Below are 18,725 nucleotides of genomic sequence, written 5' to 3' on the forward strand. Positions count from 1 at the left end.
AAAATTACTACTGGGGTCTAGAGGGCTTTCTACACCGCAACACCTGGGCATGGGAGTAGATTGGGGAAGCCGCCCTCAGTCCCTTTGTGGACCATTTGGCTCGGGTGTCTAGTGGCTTTCTTCCTGGGAAGGGGCTGGGGCCTAATGACTGCGTCTGCTTTAAATGTAACTATGACAACAGCATACTGTGTTTCACACTAAACAAAAAAAATAGTAAGCAAATTCTAGAAGCATTTCCTCTGGCTAACCCTTGCTGAAAGCATTCACATTCTGTAGGCATGAAAGTTTCATCCACTGCACGGAAGCTGTTAGAAGTCGGACGTGTGAGTAATGCTACTGTGGAGCCCGCTAAAACAAGCCAAAGATTCACTTGTGCGCGTGTTAACATTTCCAGTCCGAACGGCATGCTTTTATTTTCACACTATAAAAGATCCTGCTGCAAAGTGATGAAAAGAAAAAGCCAGGATGAACTGAGAAAAACCAACTTGATCACTAGGAGTTTAAGACTTTTATGTCAGACTGGGCTCCCAGACTCTAGGGTAGCTCTTCCAGTGAATACTATGAATGTTGCTACAGCTGGACACTGGTCTCTGTGAGTTAGGCTACCTTACGCCTCAGTTCTCCCCAGATCAAAATAAATAAAAAAAATTATAACCCACATTCTTCTCCTTAAGGGACCCATTTTTGACCTAGCGCCATGGGTTCACCAGCTCATGTCACCAGTTACAACAGATAACAGGCTGTCAGCACCTCTTTGTTTATCCAAGATGCTGAGGCTTCTCTTTTATTTTACTGCTCTCTAAGGACAGTTTGCGATGCAGAGAAAATGTATAGCAAACAAAAACAGGGGGTTCATCTTCCAGTTTTTCCCTCTCTAGTCTTACCTGCTGCAGATAAGTCAGAAATAGGCAGCTAGAAAAAAGGCATGTAAAAGAATTTACATATTTTCCCAAACCTGTCTAGCAAGTTCCCATAAATGGGGCTTTATAAGCTCGTAGAAAAGTGGGTATTGTTTAAAGGGAACTTTAGTAAAAGGTCACAATTAACATCTTTCACCTGAATAGTAGGATTTCCTAGAAATTGTACATGCAATTTTGAGAATGTCATTTACTATGTGTAACTCAGTGAAGTATGACTGGTTAGTACATAACATTAAGTGCTAAACAAGGACCTGCTTGGCCAATGAGGACAGCATTTTAGCAGCTACTGCCAAGAGTTATTTTATTTACTGAAACGAAAAATGGAGGCAAATCGGTTTTAAAAATGTCAGACTGAAGTTAAAGAGTCAGATGCCACTAAACAATTTTCTACATGAATTGTGGCACTAATTCCAAACCACAAAAGATGAAACTTAAATGCAGATGTGTCTGCATCGTACAAAGGCAATTGTTTCACATCATCCACACAAAATAACTAACTCCCGCAACCCCAAAGGCTAGAAACACTCCCCACTGCGTGTTTCTACTTTAAGGTGTAAAGTCCATTTACACACTGACCACCTAATCTGCCACTCTCTCATCCAGCACTTCAAAATATGATTATTCAACAATTTATTCACTTTCTCAATTATATCAAGCCAAATGCAAACTCTGTGCCTCTCTCTCTCTAGGTATTAGAATATTAAGCAGAAATAAAGACACACATCACAAAATAAACCTTACTCATAAAAAGATACTTGCCTCAGTTTCTTTGATCAGCTGGAAGTAATCAGGAATAGAAAATCCAATTGGTAAACCAACTTTGGCTGGTGTCTTGAACTGGTCTCCAATTTTGAAGGGGACATCATCCAGATAACTAAAAATCCCTGCATAGTAAGGAAGAAAAACCTTAGGAAACCATACAAGATTCACTTCAAACAGCGGTCAATGTCACGCTAACAAAAGACAGGGTTCTTAATATCTAAGGCAAATTATTTTTGTGTTCAAGTGTCCAAAGTTAATGACTATACCATCCCCCATTACAAAGCTTAAACATGCTACTCACTATGTGAACCACTATGTAATTAGTTAAAAGGTCCTTTCATGTGACTAGCGTTTTCAGAAAATTCCTAGAGAGCTGGAAGATACCTACAGACTGTGCACCATATTTGGTGAACTGTAATGCAATAGTGCATGCATAGCTTTCCAGCTTCGTCCAAGACCCGTCACTCAGTATGCTTTACACAGTGATTTTTCACACTTCCAGACAGTGATTAAGTACAGATCTAGAGTAGAGACGGGGATAGACAGCAGTAGCACGAAGGGGTATTGTGACTAAATAGAACAGTAAAAGAAATGCGTTTAAGTAACTCCACTCCTCCTCAAACAACTTCACACTAACACGAGAACCTCAATATCGACATAGTAGAGAACTGCCTACTTCTTTGAATCTGTGATGCTTTTGGTTTGGCACCATCACTTGCCTCTCTAAGAATTCATTGACAAATGTTATACAAGCACATTACTCCTTGCAAACATCATTATCACATATTACACAACCGGCGTTAACCTAGGGATTTAGGCCTGGTTACTAGACATGCGGTGTCTAAAGGACAGTAACTTGGCAACTTGGTTTAGTCTCCTAGCCAATATATTAAACTATTGACTCATAAGAATAGAATATCAGATCAGAGATGCAGCTTCCAACTTCAGGCTCTGCATGGAAGCAGTTGCTTCCTGGATGAGCTAAAATTTTCCTAAATTAAACGGGGAGAAGACGGAGGTGTTGATTTTTGTCGTAGTCTGGATATCTGGTCCTGCGACTGGTTGCCAGATTTGTTGGGCGCCTGTCCCTGTCCTGTCTCACTTGGAAAAAATCTTGGCATTCTGGTGGACAACTGCCACCATGAGTAGGCAGGTGAGTAGGACAGTTTCTACCGGTTTCGGGATTATCAGAACTTCAAAGAAAATCTCACGTTATCTTTCATTGGATTCCTGTAAACAGGCTGTTGCCGCACTGGTGATGTCCAGACTGGATTACTGTAATGCCCTTTATTTGGGCATTAACAGGAGGTCTGATTCAGCGGCTGCAGCTTGTGCACAACGCTGGGGCCAGGCTTGTGATGAACCTACCTAAATTTCATTCCATCTCCCCCTCTTTTAGGGCGCTACATTGGCTTCCCATTGACAGCAGGATTCTTTTTAAAACCTTATGCTTAGTCCATAAGGCTTTTTTTTGGTTCTGGTCCAGAGGGTATTAAGACACTTCTACATCGTTACAATCCCTCTAGGAATCTGAGGTCGGCTAATAAGAACTTGCGTTCAGTGCCAAGGTTCAGCAAGGCTAGGTGGGGAGGCCATGCCTTTTCTACGGTTGCCGCCAAACTTTGGAACTCCCTTCTCCATGATCTTTCCGGCCTTTCTTCTCACTTACTGTTTTGTAAAGCTCTGAAGACATGGCTCTTTACTTAGTCTGCCGTCTAACTCTCTCTGCCACCATCACGTATAGTCTACTTTAGCGCCTTGATGCCCTTGGGCCAAGTCTGCGCTTTATAACATCTAGTTTCATTCATTCATTCAATATCAAGAAAGCTGCAGCGAGAGTTGATGGCAGCGGACATAAAATATCTGAAGTGAGCAAGTTAAGAACAGCAGCCTTGGAAAGACAGAAAGGCTGACCAAACACTTCATGACTACATAAATGCTAACAAAATATACTTTGTATGGAAATCGGACAAGACATTCCTGCTGTGCCCATGAAGGAAAAAGAAAGCCCTTGCTTAATAAATGGACAAATTGTCTTATATATAATAGGACTGGAGTTGTTACTACCACACCTGCACTCTAGGCAACATTGTGTGGAACATTTAGAACAAAAACTATAGAATCCGGATTTCAGGTGATGTTGAAAATGACATTTTACTTCCAAACTGTGTAGAGCATCTTTAGTCAGTCTACGTTATAGATGAGGAGGAAAGGTTTTAGAAATGGTAGTTTGGTACATATAGCAACATGAAAAGGCAATCGGGGTACAGTAGGAGAAGGAATTTCAGAGTCACATCAAAAAATCATTGGACAGTACATGCTGGCTCAAAAAGAAAATGCTAATTTAGTGTACATGTTGGAACCTACTTTCAGCTTGCATTACTGACCATGGCTGCAATGTACACAATTTTGAAAAATGTAACAGCTTGAGGCTGATTATACTGCTATTTACATGCAAATACATGAAACCAAGATTGGTGATCGATTTAAAAAAAAATGTGCACAAAAAAAATAATGCAGTATGAAATCTATTGAGCAACTTAAAACAAAATGCTTCACCAACGCATAATTAAGCAAAATATTTTTCATGCAAGGAACTTTTTTTAAAAAAAGATCAATAATAGAGAGTCAGTGTGAAGTAATTATGGGAAAAATGAAAAGTGTTAAAGAATGCTACAAAAGCGCACAAGTGTCTTTGAGTACACGTGCAACATGTCCATGCATTGGTGCTGATTTACAACTATTAGAAAATTACTGAAAGTATAACGAGGTAGGCCAGGACACAGTGTTCCTTGCAAGCTTTTTTGAATTTCATTCCATCTTGGAGCAAATATACGCATGTAGTGATCGTTACTGAAGGTAAGCAACTTCTTTGCATATGGAAATTCTACTTGCAGACTCCACGCCTTTTGGATAAATTACAAAGCAGTACCTCCCACACACAGGGTCTAAACGACTGGCCAGACTAGAACATCGTGTGGAACAGTGTATGCAAAATGACCAACCTTTCTCCTTCTGAGTCCAGAGAGTAATGCTTCGCAAAAGTGTGAATCGTAGCCTATATAGCTTAGCAACAGATCTCAGCCACAAGAATGCTCTTGGCCTAAGTAAAGGCGGAAAACTCGGTCACAGTGGGATGGCAAGAATAGGGATGGGTGGCCTAGGAGGCAACGGATTGTCCACAAACTGCAATGTACCCATCGGTCAGCCCTACTGGCCCAATGAAAGCGCAAAATGTATGACTTCTGATAAGCGAGCCTTCCAAGGGACTACATTCTGATCTACACAAGAAACAGAAACCTGCTCTACCTCACAGAGTAGGTAGTCATGGTGGAAGTATGACAGGCAGAAAGTATGACATCAATCTTCTCTGGAGGAAAGTGGAACATGCTTATGTGCCCCTTAATCAATATCCATGCATGAGGGTGGGGCCTCTGGAGGTTAGAAGGCCAAAACTGACCCACCGACTGAAAGATAAAGTCTGCCTTCAGAGGCAGACTTACAAGGGGGACACGGGGAGAAGTGCAGACGATAGCCACAGCACAACCTTTTTGGCCAGTCTGGGGGGCCATTAAGATGGCTTGCACCCACTCGTTGAAAATCATTAAGGAATCAACAGCATGTGTGAAATGTGTAATGAAGCAGAAGGTTCCACCTCAATCGAAACGCATCCTCCATGCAACAAATACTGGATAGCACAGATGTACAGACAATAGGTATGTTGCGGGGGTGAATGAAGGGCTCGGAGACTTGACCTTGGTATATAAGGTTTTATTTTAATGAAGGTTTTCTTTTTCTTTTGCGGGAGTCTCTCGGGCCAATATCGCAGGATTTACTGCTCCTGGACAAGTCTGGGGTCTTCTGGGGTCTTTCTTTGGGTCCTCTGTAAACCGCTCCTCCTCGGTTGCACCACCATAGGACATGAGTGGGGAAGAAATAAGGAGCAGTTAGGAATTATCCTTCTTAGGCTATTTCCACGGGAAAACTGGGAGTGATGGGACACCATGGTCTGTGTATACACACCAGTATTTACACGAGGTGAGATGACGGTGAGGAAAGGGTGTGTCTGGAATGGGTTAGAAAGGGGAGGGGAGCACACAGAATATATAGAATGCCCGCTCTACAGGCAGTACCCGGCAATGCTCTCTGCTTCTAAAGGGCGCCTCCCCCTCCTCCCCAACCAGCCCGATATATGCGCTGCCGTACCTGGTTGAGCCACACTCCGTGTGTGTGGCTGGGCGAATCGTGGTGACGGTGGCCTCCTGGCGCCGGATCCTCCCTCCGTCGTCCCTCGTCTTGTCCTTCTCGCGTCTCTTCCTCAAGGTACGGTCCTTCTCCGGTCTCTCTCTGAACTCCGTTACACACCAAACACGATCTCCCGGTGTCGTCACATGCCGGCCTTCTCACTTCCTCCTCTTTGTCCAATCCCGAGGTGTACACGTCATTCTGGGGCGTGGAGTCGTCCTCGAGATACGCCAGTTAAAGGCACCCTCCTTTTCTTCGTCTGCGTTTTCTCTCCATAGGGACTGGGAGTCCAAACTCCAATCGTTCTGGGATGAGTGGAAAGAGGGAGGGGTAGTCGTATCAGTGACCCACCAGTCCACCTTTGGGGCCATCCCTTCTGTCTGCCTATCCTCCTTGCTACAGGGTATTATCAACAGTTGCAAAGAGATTCACCTCAAGGATGCCCCACAAAGTGAAGATGTGATGTACCAACTCAGGATGGAGAATCTACTCATGGTCGGCAAGATATAACCAATTAATGCGGTCCACCTTTTTGATCAGAGAGCACTTCAGATGGTTGGTGACTATCCAGATCCCATGCTGGTCCGCCCAAGCCCAGAGGATCGGTGCATCCCAACAGAGAAGTTGAACACCCCCGTGCTTGTTGATGTACCATGTTGCAATTGTATGGTCTATCAAGATCAGGACAGAAGAGGAAAGGGAAGCCTTGAGTGCCTAGCTAAAAGTCCTCCACTTCATCAGAATTATGTGTAATTGTTGCTGTTCTGGATACCAAAGGTCTCGGAGCTCTAGCACCTCCACATGGGCACCCCAAATAACAGTGGATGTATCCGTCACTACCATGGTCACTGCTGGTGCAAGGCACAAAGATATCCTGAGACAGATGCAGTGTCTCAGGAGGTCACTGAGGTCTGACAGATCTCCCCAATGTTGTAACCACTGCCTGCAGAGGCAGCACTGGCTAGCCTGCATGTGCTAGTATATACTCGTGACCAGGAGGCTGCACAAAGCTGTCAAATCCAGTATCCAAAGGACAGTTCGGACCGAGTTTTAATATGAAACACCTGAATCATATGCCAAGAGACCTAGGCGCACTGTGGAAGTGGGAAAGGCCATAGTGGCTTTATATTCTGGATTGACTCAAAGAACAGGAGACACCAACAGGGGTCTAGGTGAAACTTCACGACGCTGATGGAAATGTCAGAGTTGTACAGCAGGGATGCTGTTGCCTGCATGTGGCACAACACCTTTTGCAACGAACTAGCTATGAGCAGCCAGTGGTAGAGGAATACAGAGATCACTGATCTCCTGAGAAGGGCCGTGATCACTGTAATCACCTTTGTGAATACTCAAGGTGCTGATGTCAAACAAATTGGCAGGACCACGACTGGTAATAAATGGACCCTGCCACAAAACACATGCAGCTATTCTGTGACTGCAGGATAGGTATATGGAAATACGCATCCTGCAAGTAGATAAACGTCATCCAATCCCCTGTCTTATCCCCCAAAGGAGCCTGAGGCAGGGACTGCATCTGGAATTTTTCTTTGCAGTGGAGGAACAAATTAAAGATAATGAGGTCTCGGATTGAACAAAGAAAATTGTATTTCTTGGGAAACAGCACCAAGAGTATACCCTGCTCAACTTCCTGCTCTGGTACCAGTTCCACGGTGCCTTTCTGAAGCAGGGTTGCCAATCTGCTCCTTTCCGCTGCAGGGCTTCTACCTCTTGCTGCAACATCCGAAGGAGGTCCTCAGACTTAGGGGAAGGGGGGGGGGGGGGGGGGGAGATTCACAAACAGATATATCTTCTAAAATGCCATCTACTACTGAAGACATAGCTTTTTACATCATAAGACTTCTCTGTTACTCTTTTAGCATCTGCCCGTTTAATAAGCTATAGCCCCAAGAGATATATTCCAGTGTGTCTGTCTTTCTAATGACATAATCTGACACTGGTATTAAGTTACAGTACACCTTTCCCGTAGGCTGTCACACCCCTTGTGGCATGTCCCATGACCTCACTTTGGAGCATCAGTGTCTCAGTTGACAATACTAAAGAATACCTGATTCCACCATATGGTAGTCTCTCTTAATTATGATGAAGGATTTAAAAATCTTAGATATTTTACAGCCTGGCTATAGCCTTTTTTCTAAGTAATAATCCTGGATATTCCTATTAGCTCCCCTTGTTTGCTTTATATGCACTCCAGGACATCACTTTTCATCAACTGTGTTACCCCTACTATGCGGTCAGCATATTGCCTTGTGTATGGCAGTCTACCATTTGAAGATTATATTGGGGGTAAACTGCCTGAATCCCTTTAAGTCTGTAGCAATGCCCACAGTTCACTTATTGGCTACACCGTGACACCATTCAGCATTCTTCAAACTTCAAAGGCTCCCCCAAAATCCCCTTTGACTGCGCTAAACTGCTCCCTTAAACCAAGTGCAGGACAACTCACTTGTTCATACCACAGGGGCCTGCACCTTCACCCAAATTCACTATGCCTCCTGAAGTTCACCGGTGTTAACTCCCCACCTCTAACAGCATCACCACTTGTGTCCACCTCCCACCACTAGATCCCTGGGACTCACCTATTTCATGACCTCCTCCACTGACTTGTCTTGGTCTCCTAATCTGCGCACCAGTTACTCCTTCCGGCTCATCAAGTCTTAGGTCTGTGGATCCCAATGGACCACAAGGCCGGTTTCTTGCCCGTGCTCTTTTTCGTGCTGATTGCTGCTCTACTCACCACCCCACTCCCATACCCCTTTCTCAATCTCATGAACTTGGCAGAAGCCACAGGTTTTAAGCTCCATGGTTCTCCTTACTTCCACTGCAGGTCTTCATCTACGTCAGGTGTGCAACATTTTCACCACTGTGTTGCTGATTAGTGTGCATCATTTACCATCTTGTTTACCTGTGATCTGCTGAATTTAAAACTGGAAGCCATTGGTATTGGCTCACTATTTCTATAGCTCTAGAGACGTTGGCGGGAGGAGGTTGACTCAAAGTGGGAAGGGAAAAATCACATGCTCAAAAATGTACAATATTAGCCTGGGAATCATTCAGGATGCCTCATTACAGCCTGGATCCACTAGGAGGCAGCGGGACATGACCTATCTGCCGGATGCCATCTTGGAATTTCCCATTAATGGTTTTGAGCTAATGAACTCTTGATACAAGCTTGCTTTTTAATTTCTTCAGTGTCTGTACATAGATGCAAATAAATCTAGGATCAGCCTATTGTGGTTGCTTTTAGTATTTCATAAAAATTAAATGGGAGTCTCTTGAAAACACTTCCTTATGTAAGTAAATAATTTACTGAATCTTACCCAATGTATTTTCCGGCTGAAAGTAAAATTCTGGAACCGCTCAGAAAAAGCATCAGTAAAATCAAGGCAGTTTGTCGGCTTAAATTCAAATATGAAAAGAGGAAGTATTTTTCCAAGCAAAGCATTGCACAAGGAAATTGAGCTTCTACTTTAGGCTCAGCTTTTACTTAAACATGAACCTTACAGCTTCCTGGGAGGTTAAGGCACATACCACAAGAGGAAAGATTGTGTGCAATACATTTTTATTTAAGGCCATTATTTGGAGGAGTGCACACTCTCCTTTTTAATTTGCAAACATGGTCCTAACTCACATTTGCGAGCTGATGGTCACGTAGATCAGGCCACTCAGTCACCACTTTATGTACCAGCTTATTTCTACCCCAAATCTCTACTGCCTTCTCTCCTTGAAACTCAAGTTATACTTTTATTCCTAGTCCTGACATGCCCTAATATTTCAGGCCACATTCTAATAGAACTTTCTTTCAATGCTGCATGTATCGGAGGCACTTTTTTGTTTAGAAATCACAAAGTGCATTTGACCATTTTCAAAGCTGAAACTACCCACAGACTTCTCAATGTCCAGATCACACTAGACAGCTTTTCATAGCTTCAGCTCCTTTTCACTGTGCTCATTACCATAGGTTTAGTTCCACAGAGTGGGCCTTAATATAGACGGCTACTGGACTAGAATTGCAAGAGTCTATACCTCAAAGCCCTTCATCCAGACAATTTTAAGGAGTGCAAGCATTCCTAAGCCAAAATAAAAGGAGACCAATCGCAAACAGACTAGCGATACAGGCTGAAGTATTGCTGCCAAGAGAAAAGGAGGCTCTGTTCTGGTGCCAACAACCAATGCTTAGCACATACTCAAAACGAAAGTTGAAGCACGGGTGGCTGCTTGAAAAGCTACAAGTGCTCACTTGGCTGTGCATGATCACATATTATAACATATGGTAATGCCCAAAATTAAAGATTTCAAAATTAAGGTGCCAAGCAATCACACCATAAAGGCTGCTTGCCTGGAAAAGGATCACCAGACCTCACACTCTATTGAATGCAGTGAAAGTCTTGGCTCAGTCCTGACAGATACTGCGGGTCCTCGGAACATTCAATTTAGTGAGGTTTCTTGTTGCATCTGAAAACATATTTGAATGCATAGTAGGATGGGGAAGCTCTCCTAAGCTAGGTGAACGTACAGAAATGCTTCTGCGATAATGAGAAGTTGATTTCCCAAAGACCTACTTCTTCTCTCATGCAAATGATTTATCAGCAAACATTTTTACTTTATTATTACATCATAGTGATAATAAGCACAGTGATGTATGGCCAGTTTAATATAACTGGATGTTATGGGTTTTTAATCCAAAGCAGACAAAAAGCTACACCATCAGCAAACATATTGGAATTTCTGCAGAGAATTCCAATCAGAATTTCACTTAAGCCTTCGTTAACAAATGAGCACATAATGTTTGAGTTCCTAAATGTGCCAATCACAGCCATAATCTACAGGATTACAGCTGGATTCTACATTTTAGAAGAGATGCAAAAGACAACAGTGCTAGTGACAAAATGGACATGTTGTCCAAGATGTTTCTCCATGCTCACTGTGCCAGTGGATTGAGGCTAAATGGGGTGCACCCAGTCTGGGTTGGTAGTGTTCTTCTATGGAGGAAACCTGGCCTGGCAGTTCGAGATAGACTGTTTCACAAAGCCCGATTTGTATACGGTTGGTCTCTACAAAGCGGCGCAGAGACAATTAAACGATGGCTTGGAATGTGGCCCGAGTAATTATCAGTGGCTGAGATTAATTTAAGGATCCCACAAATTGTTTTTTGATAGCTGATGAATTTTTGACCAACTGTACAATTTCAATGCAATACAAAAAAGAACTCCTGTTATCCAAAGGGTAACGCCTCAGTTTTAAGCAGGTATGTTCAGCTATTGGCGGAGCCATGTAGGACTTGCCACTGCAGGTAATAGGAGATTGTTCATTATAATACAATACCACCAAAAAGCAAAACCAGTTGGGCAACCAAAAAACTTTGAGCACTTCATGTCTCCTGAACTTGAGGATCAGTTTGGAGATTTCAGAGAAGATATAAGGAAGGAATAGTTTGAGCAGAAGTTAAATGTTATTTATTTCCAATTCTAGCTCTCCAACAAGGGAATTCTCTGAATTCTGTTTATGTGCAGTATACTAGAACACATTTGAAACAAATACAATTTAAATTTGAAGGAAATTTAGGACCGAAAATGAGCTTGTATGAAGCAATATTTTCTCTCTTTCTCGCAATAAAACATGCTAAGGCTCCTTGTGATGGGTTGGGATCACCGGGCAAGAATCTAGAAACGAAGGGCGACTGGTGGTTTGCTGTACCTCTCTCCACCTCTTGTCCCCTTTCAGCAGGAAGAATGGATGCCACAATCTAAAACGGCATTGAAGAACACGTGTGAGAAGCCCGCTCCTTTAATTGGGGATTCCTACCTGACAAGACTCCTCCCCAAATGACGTCAGAACGCTCCAGGCGTTAAGGATGGAGAATCCCAGGAGGTGGACGTGCATCGACACCGGAGAGGAGGAAGAGCCGAGAGTGAGAGCGTTCATGGTAAACAGGGAAGGAGAAGACGGAGGAGAACAAAGAGTGGGTCCGGCAGGTGCCCAGACGGAGCCAGGAGGCCAACGACCCCACGAGCCGCCGTGCCAAGCTCCAGGAGGAGTGCTCACTAATCCCCACCTGAGTTGTGTGTCACCTCTTAAGGGTAGATGAGAGCGATCTATCTGTGCACTCAAAATTCATTGTGTAGTGCGTGGAGATCATACTTAAGAACAACATATTTATGTTTAGAAATGACTACTACAGGCAGGTCAAGGGTACCAGCATGGGAGCCACCTGTGCTCCCAGGCTGGCCTGCCGGTATGTAGCAGATTTTGAAAAAAAAACACATATTTAACACAGCTGCACCCTTTTATGAGAATATCACCATGTTGGTCACGATTTATCAATGACGTTTTTTTCTTATGGAGAGGGACATCAGAAGACCCTGATGACTGTATTAACTGGCTTAACTTGGGCGATGCCAATCTGCAATGTACCTCAAACTATGCCAAAGAGAATGTAGATTTTCTTGATATCAAGATCAAACATGTAGCAGGAAAATTAGCGCTTGAGCTATATACAAAACCCACGGATCGCAATACAATACTCCACTATAAGAGCAACCACCCTAGTTGCCAGAAACACATCCCTTCCCAGATGCTGATATCTACCACGTGGTGTGGTCAAGCCCCGTCACAATGAATTACTGGTCAGAAGTGGAGAGGGTACAGTCAGTGGTTCTGGAGCAGGCAGTAGAACTTTCCGCAAGAGCTGCACTATTGGCCATCCTGGGGGATTTAGGAGGAACCCAAGGCAAATGCATACTGGTGGGCATGGGCACAGTACTCGCCAAAACATGCACAGTGCTCACCAAAAGATACACAGCTCACCTTTGAATGACAAGCAAACCCGCAAAGTTGCAGAACATGCATAATGCAATTGACTGCTTCAAACTGGAGGGACCTATCTACCTAGCCTGGGGCTGCCCAAGCAAGCATTCAACAACAGGAAGATAGCGGTGCACTTGCTATTGACTTAGTACTGGTTGATGATGCAACTTTTGTAATTACACCCCGCCTCAGTTTCAGGGGTTATGTATGTGGAGGGCGAATGAGTTATAAGGGCTTGGCACCGTTTAGATTTCAAACCAAATAAAACTGGACTATAAAAAAAAATCTGATGCACCTTATATGTGAATTTGCATAAGCTAAGCTATAAACATACAGAATATTTTAAAGTAACCTGTGTACAACCAGAAATAACAATAGTTTCTTTATAGGAGTTAAAAGTAGAACTTTTTCAGAATATTGCAAATGGAACATCAAAGAATACTCACCATGGGAGTCTGTTGCAGACTTCCTAGAAGCCATTTAGAATCTGAAAAAGAAAAAAAACGTTCTCAAACTGACAAGCTTCTGCTTCATGCAGTCAAAATCAGCACAGATTAAAGAAAGAAGCACTGGCAACACAAATAATTTATAGCATGTGAACCTGATGCAATAGATATTTGTTATTTATTGAAAGCATATGCCGAAATAAAGAAAAAAACTGCCCTGCCTAAATGCGGTGGTCTTAAGCATACAATAAAAATGAAAAAAAAAAAAAGAATTCATCTCAAATAATTTTTATCTAAAACAGTGTGTGCTTTCTACTAGGCAGGTGTACTTAGAACACAAACCATTTTATGTTTAATGGACATCACAGGAAAGACTGATTTGCATATGGCTATGTCTGAACTGGGGTGGCGTGGTGAGCAAAATAACGATGGGTTAATCCCAGATGTGTGACCGGGGGGGTGGGGGGGAAGGTTTGACAATGCTCAACATTCCGTCCATCATCTTTTTGTGTTGCATATGAGATTCAGCAACAGCTCAGGTAAGTCAACACAAGATTCAGGTCTCATCAGCACAATTGCCTTTTGAGCATTGCACATTAGATCCAGAAACTGCCAGCGCTACAGTGACCAAGCTAAGAAGTATAAAAAGAACAAAGATTCCATGGGTTAGTGAATCTGTGAGCAAATTCCCAAGCAATTTAAGTAGATATAGTCTACATTGACACAAACAAGAAGCCTTCCTGCTTCAGAAATTGCAAACATTTATGTACCTTTGAATGGTATTATGCTATACATTGGTGCAGCCGGCAGTGTTCATGGTTTCAAAGAGAAACAAGTGAAGCTATGATACACAGATATACAATGAGAAAAAAAGGGATGTCCCTTATAGAATGTTACACAGTACAATGTAATCTCTATTCCTTATGTTAGAAATTAATCTGTTGTGGCCAATTCCTTTCATGGTGTTGATGTTTTGATTCACACATTGACTTAAGTGCAACGCAATCTACCAAAATACCTCCTAGCCGTCATAACCTTAGCTCTTGACGAGTTATTCAGGTAGTACTTCCACATCAATGGCTCATCTATACTAATAAAATAAAGAGAGAGCCCAAACCTTTGAGGCGGGTAATCTCAGGAACCACAGCACCAATCACAACACCGATTTAATTTAATTTAAAAGAATTTATAAAGCGCACGTATGCCATGCGGCTTCATGGAGCTGGTGAACACTAAAACCAGGAACAGGGGAGCAGGAAGATTTTAGGCTGGGAAAGCTTTCAAGAAGAGATCGGTTTTAAGTGATTTTCGGAACTCCATGTAGGAGGCAGCTGAGCGTAAGGCCAGCGGGAGGGAATTCCAGAAGGAAGGGGCCAGGACAGAGAATTTCAGGCAGAATTTCACCCAATACAGCGTTGGAAAGGGCAGTTGCAGCAGAAGGACATAGGCTATGCAGACGCCCACCATATACATTTAAAAGGTAAAAGAACCGTGCCAGCAAAGTAGTCCCTTGTGGGCGTGTCTGCATTGTGCTGTGGGCGTGACAAATGCTGGGGGCGTGTGGTACGTTCTTCCCTTCATGCCATGTCTCATATTGTGTGCTAATCCAACCCTGCTCCATTTGAATACCCATGCACCCCATAATCATAACCCTCCCTTACTCCTTAAAATACCCCAACACCCTTAAACACTAACCCATCTTAACCCTATGCATATCCCCTGTACCCCCAAACCTATCCCTGAACCCTATAAATACCACTGTACCCCAAAACTAGCCCTGAACCCTAAAAATACCCCTGTACCCCAAAACCCAAAACTAGCCCTGAACCCTAAAAATACCCCTGTACCCCAAAACCCAAAACTAGCCCTGAACCCTAAAAATACCCCAAAACCCAAACCTAGCCCTGAACCCTAAAAATACCCCAAAACCCAAACCTAGCCCTGAACCCTAAAAATACCCCAAAACCCAAACCTAGCCCTGAACCCTAAAAATACCCCCAAACCTAGCCCTGAACCCTAAAAATACCCCAAAACCCAAACCTAGCCCTGAACCCTAAAAATACCCCAAAACCCAAACCTAGCCCTGAACCCTAAAAATACCCCAAAACCCAAACCTAGCCCTGAACCCTAAAGTTCCCTTGTACCCCAAAACCCAAACCTAGCCCGGAACCCTAAAAATACCCCTGTACCCCAAACCTAACCCTAAAAATAACCCTGTACCCCAAAACCCAAACCTACTCCTGAACCCTAAAATTCCCTTGTACCCCAAAACCCAAACCTAGCCCGGAACCCTAAAAATACCCATGTACCCCAAAACCCATACCTATCCCTAAACCCTAAAACTAACCCTGTACCCCATAACCCAAAACTACATCTAAACCCTTAAAATACCCAAAAATATATACCTCAGTACCCCAAAACATATACCCCTATACCCATACTTACCTTATCCAAACATTTAAAAAACATGCTTTTACCATTCATGCATTTACAATGAATTTCGTTGTAAATGTTTACGTGGTAAAAGCATATAAAATGTACCATGCATTATAATGGTATTGTGGAGTCGTGGTACTTTCGTAATGAAAGTATGCGGAGTGATGGTATGCGGAAAGAAAGTTGCCGAATAATGGGCGTTTACCCTCCCCCGGTAAGTACATTGGTGGCACGGCGGCCCACATCTCCAGCAACATACTTTTTCACCACCCATTTGAGAAATGCACAGGTCTCAATCATTGATGGCCAGCACCGACATACACTTTGACACCTCCCGCCACAAGTTCTAGAATTGCGAACTTTAGAGCTGGGGAGCTACGTTCGAATCTCGGCATCAGCTCAACATCCTGTGATTGCAGGCAAATCGCTTTGTCTCCCCGCGCCTACCACAAATGAATGTGTTCTGTAATGTAAATTGTGCTCATGCCATGTTGTCGAGTTCGTGCTATATAATATTGCAAGGAAAAATAAAGTAGGGAAACTCAAGCTCACACATTACTGAACGCGTACTCTTAAGTGCATCAGCTGTGAATCGGAGCGTTTCACAGGCCTGTCACAGATAAGAAATGCTATCAAAAAGAAATCCTACAAAACAATACACTACTGGCCGGCAACAATTCATACCCGGACAACGTCGGGACGGGCTGCTAGTTACATCATATACCCATATACATTTTAATCAACGGGCAGATCGTCTAGGCTAAACCATACTTGCCTCAAATAGAACAAAAACAGCAGCAATAGGACAATACAACCATCACTGCCCCACTCCCCCTCCGCCCCCAACAGGTTGGTCAGTGAACGGACTTCTCATGCGCTACAACAGCATTTCTGCTGAGTGCAATCCGGAACACAGTCAAAAGACAATGACATGTACAACATCCAATCTGGAGCACAAAACAATTAGAATTGTAAATTTCTGTAGTCAAAAGGTCTATTGAAGGGGCGTGGCTTTGCGGTCTACCATAGCGGACGTGCCTTAGCGCAGCTCCTGAAACCTGCCAATAAACCTTCATTTGTCCTTGCTATTAGTGCACATCCTCCTGTCCCAGAGCCCGTATAATCTTGGCAATCCTGTCTCATGTCTGAGACAGCCTCTCTGGGCTCACCCTGTTGTGATTGCGGGTGGCGGCCGGACGGCGTAGGGGCCTGGGGCCAGGCCCCTGTGAGATGCGCAGCCTGCTTTGCGGGCGTCCGCCTTCCCACCTGTGTACCCTCCTGTCCCGGAGCCCGCCGCGGCCGAGTGATACCGGGACACGGTGCTGGCGACCTCCTTGCACTTACCCAGCAGTGATCCAGAGGGGAGGCCGGACAACACTGCGGCCTGGTGACCGCAGAGCACCCCTCTGCCAAGGGGGCTCCCACCAAAAGACTTTGCTCGGCGCCTGGGGCGACGGGGCTGCAGCCGCGGCCCTGAATTATCAGGACCTGGTGGCCTACACCGGATCGTGGCGGGGGGCCCGGACTGCCCAGCCCGCTCGTGCCTAAGCCTCTCTGTAGTGGGCCTACCTGTGGAGGAGCCACCCTGCCGAAGTGGTGCGGCCTCTGTTATTCTTGTGGCTCCACGGGGGTCCTCGTGCGGCGCCCCTATCCCGCAGATCGAGTGGGCTTGTAGCATCGCTCACAGCCACCCCTGCTGACCCGGTGAGTCTAATCCGTGGGCAGTGGTGGGGATTGTCATCCCAGGATGTGTGGAGGTCTTTGCATGGCCAAGATTCCTGGGAAAAGACTGTGCGTGCTTGAGCCTGCCGCCCTGGTCTCCTATTGCTTCTAGATTTTAGGGCTAGTGTTGTGATTGGATAGTGTTAGGGCTAGGGTTCCCATTGGCTGAAGGGGTCACCTGATTACTAGGGCTATAAAAGGCCAGGGTTAGGGTGTCTCAGCCCGGGCATCAGGGCTAAGGGTGGAGAGGACCAGTGCAGCTGCCTGTTTGAGCCTGTTATGGGCGGAGAGTAAAAGGGCAGCTGCCTGTTCGAGAATGACCAGGGCCAGGGCCAGTGCCAGTGCCAGAAATGCTGCCCATTGTCCCATTTAGCAATACCCAGCCCACACCATCCACATCCACAAACTTAAGGTTCTTATGGATCTATATATTTATCACTTTCTTCTAATTTAACATTTCCAATGCACTACCCTATTTCTCAGCCTTTACGTCTATCAATATATCCTCTATATCCACTCATTTATCCCAACCCCCATACCACTACTAAGATCTTCAAAATAACCCTTTCTTGACTCTCTCCTACTCCTTGTATCATCTGACACCTCTTTCTACTATACCTATCCCCAAAACCTTTCTAAACTCTTCCCTTTGACTCGTCCCTTCCAAAACTCCTTTTTACTCATCCAAACGCCTCCTCCTACTGCTAAGACCTAAAAACAAAAACAAAAAAAATCCTTCACTTTTTTATCCCTCCACTATCCTTTTCAATCAAAATTAACAGACTAACATGTTCCCTTCTTAAATTCCATATTCAACTATACTAATTCACCACTAATCTGTTATGGGTTCCGGAGTGGCGTGCTTCAACATCCCTTCAGGGGTAACAAGAGCTATATGAGTGCAAATCTTTCTTCCCCTTTAATGACCCTTTTTAGGTCGAGCGTAGCGATAGCGTAGCGATGGACCTTTTGTTGGCGTGTTAGGGGGAATGTGAGACAGCGTACAGGCACGAGCGTCTCCGATTTGCCCTCGAGGGCGCGCACGGCGCCGTGCAGATGCCATGCCTCAGATTCACAGCCTCACGCACGCGCACACAGACACAATATAAATATATATATATATATATATATATATATATATATATATATATATATATATATATATATATATATATATATATATATATATATATATATATATATATATATATATATATATATATATATTCGATTGCGAGTTGCCCAATTCGTGCAGAGGCCACAGCAAGACTGTTCAGTTTCACTTCGATTTATTATGGCTGCAGGCACGCGTAGGACATCACAGGAATCCCCTCTCCTTAAAATCATCCGCCTGACGCGTTTCAGGAAT

The 18,725-nt window shown here is 44.1% G+C and overlaps 1 protein-coding gene across 1 annotated transcript in view; it reads right to left on the reverse strand.

Annotated features, from left to right (window-relative positions):
- Positions 1-18,725, reverse strand: part of UBAP1 (ubiquitin associated protein 1) — a 185,183-nt gene that overhangs the window by 80,057 nt on the left and 86,401 nt on the right. The window contains exons 2-3 of the mRNA XM_086960297.1: positions 13,199-13,239; positions 1,680-1,804 (exon numbers count right to left, since the gene is read on the reverse strand). Coding sequence (XP_086816423.1) covers positions 1,680-1,804; positions 13,199-13,232 — 159 coding nt within the window. The 5' untranslated portion in view covers positions 13,233-13,239. The remainder of the gene's footprint in view (positions 1-1,679; positions 1,805-13,198; positions 13,240-18,725) is intronic.

This window comes from Lissotriton vulgaris, chromosome 3_1 (genome assembly GCF_964263255.1).
Source record: "Lissotriton vulgaris chromosome 3_1, aLisVul1.2, whole genome shotgun sequence".
NCBI lineage: Eukaryota > Metazoa > Chordata > Amphibia > Caudata > Salamandridae > Lissotriton > Lissotriton vulgaris.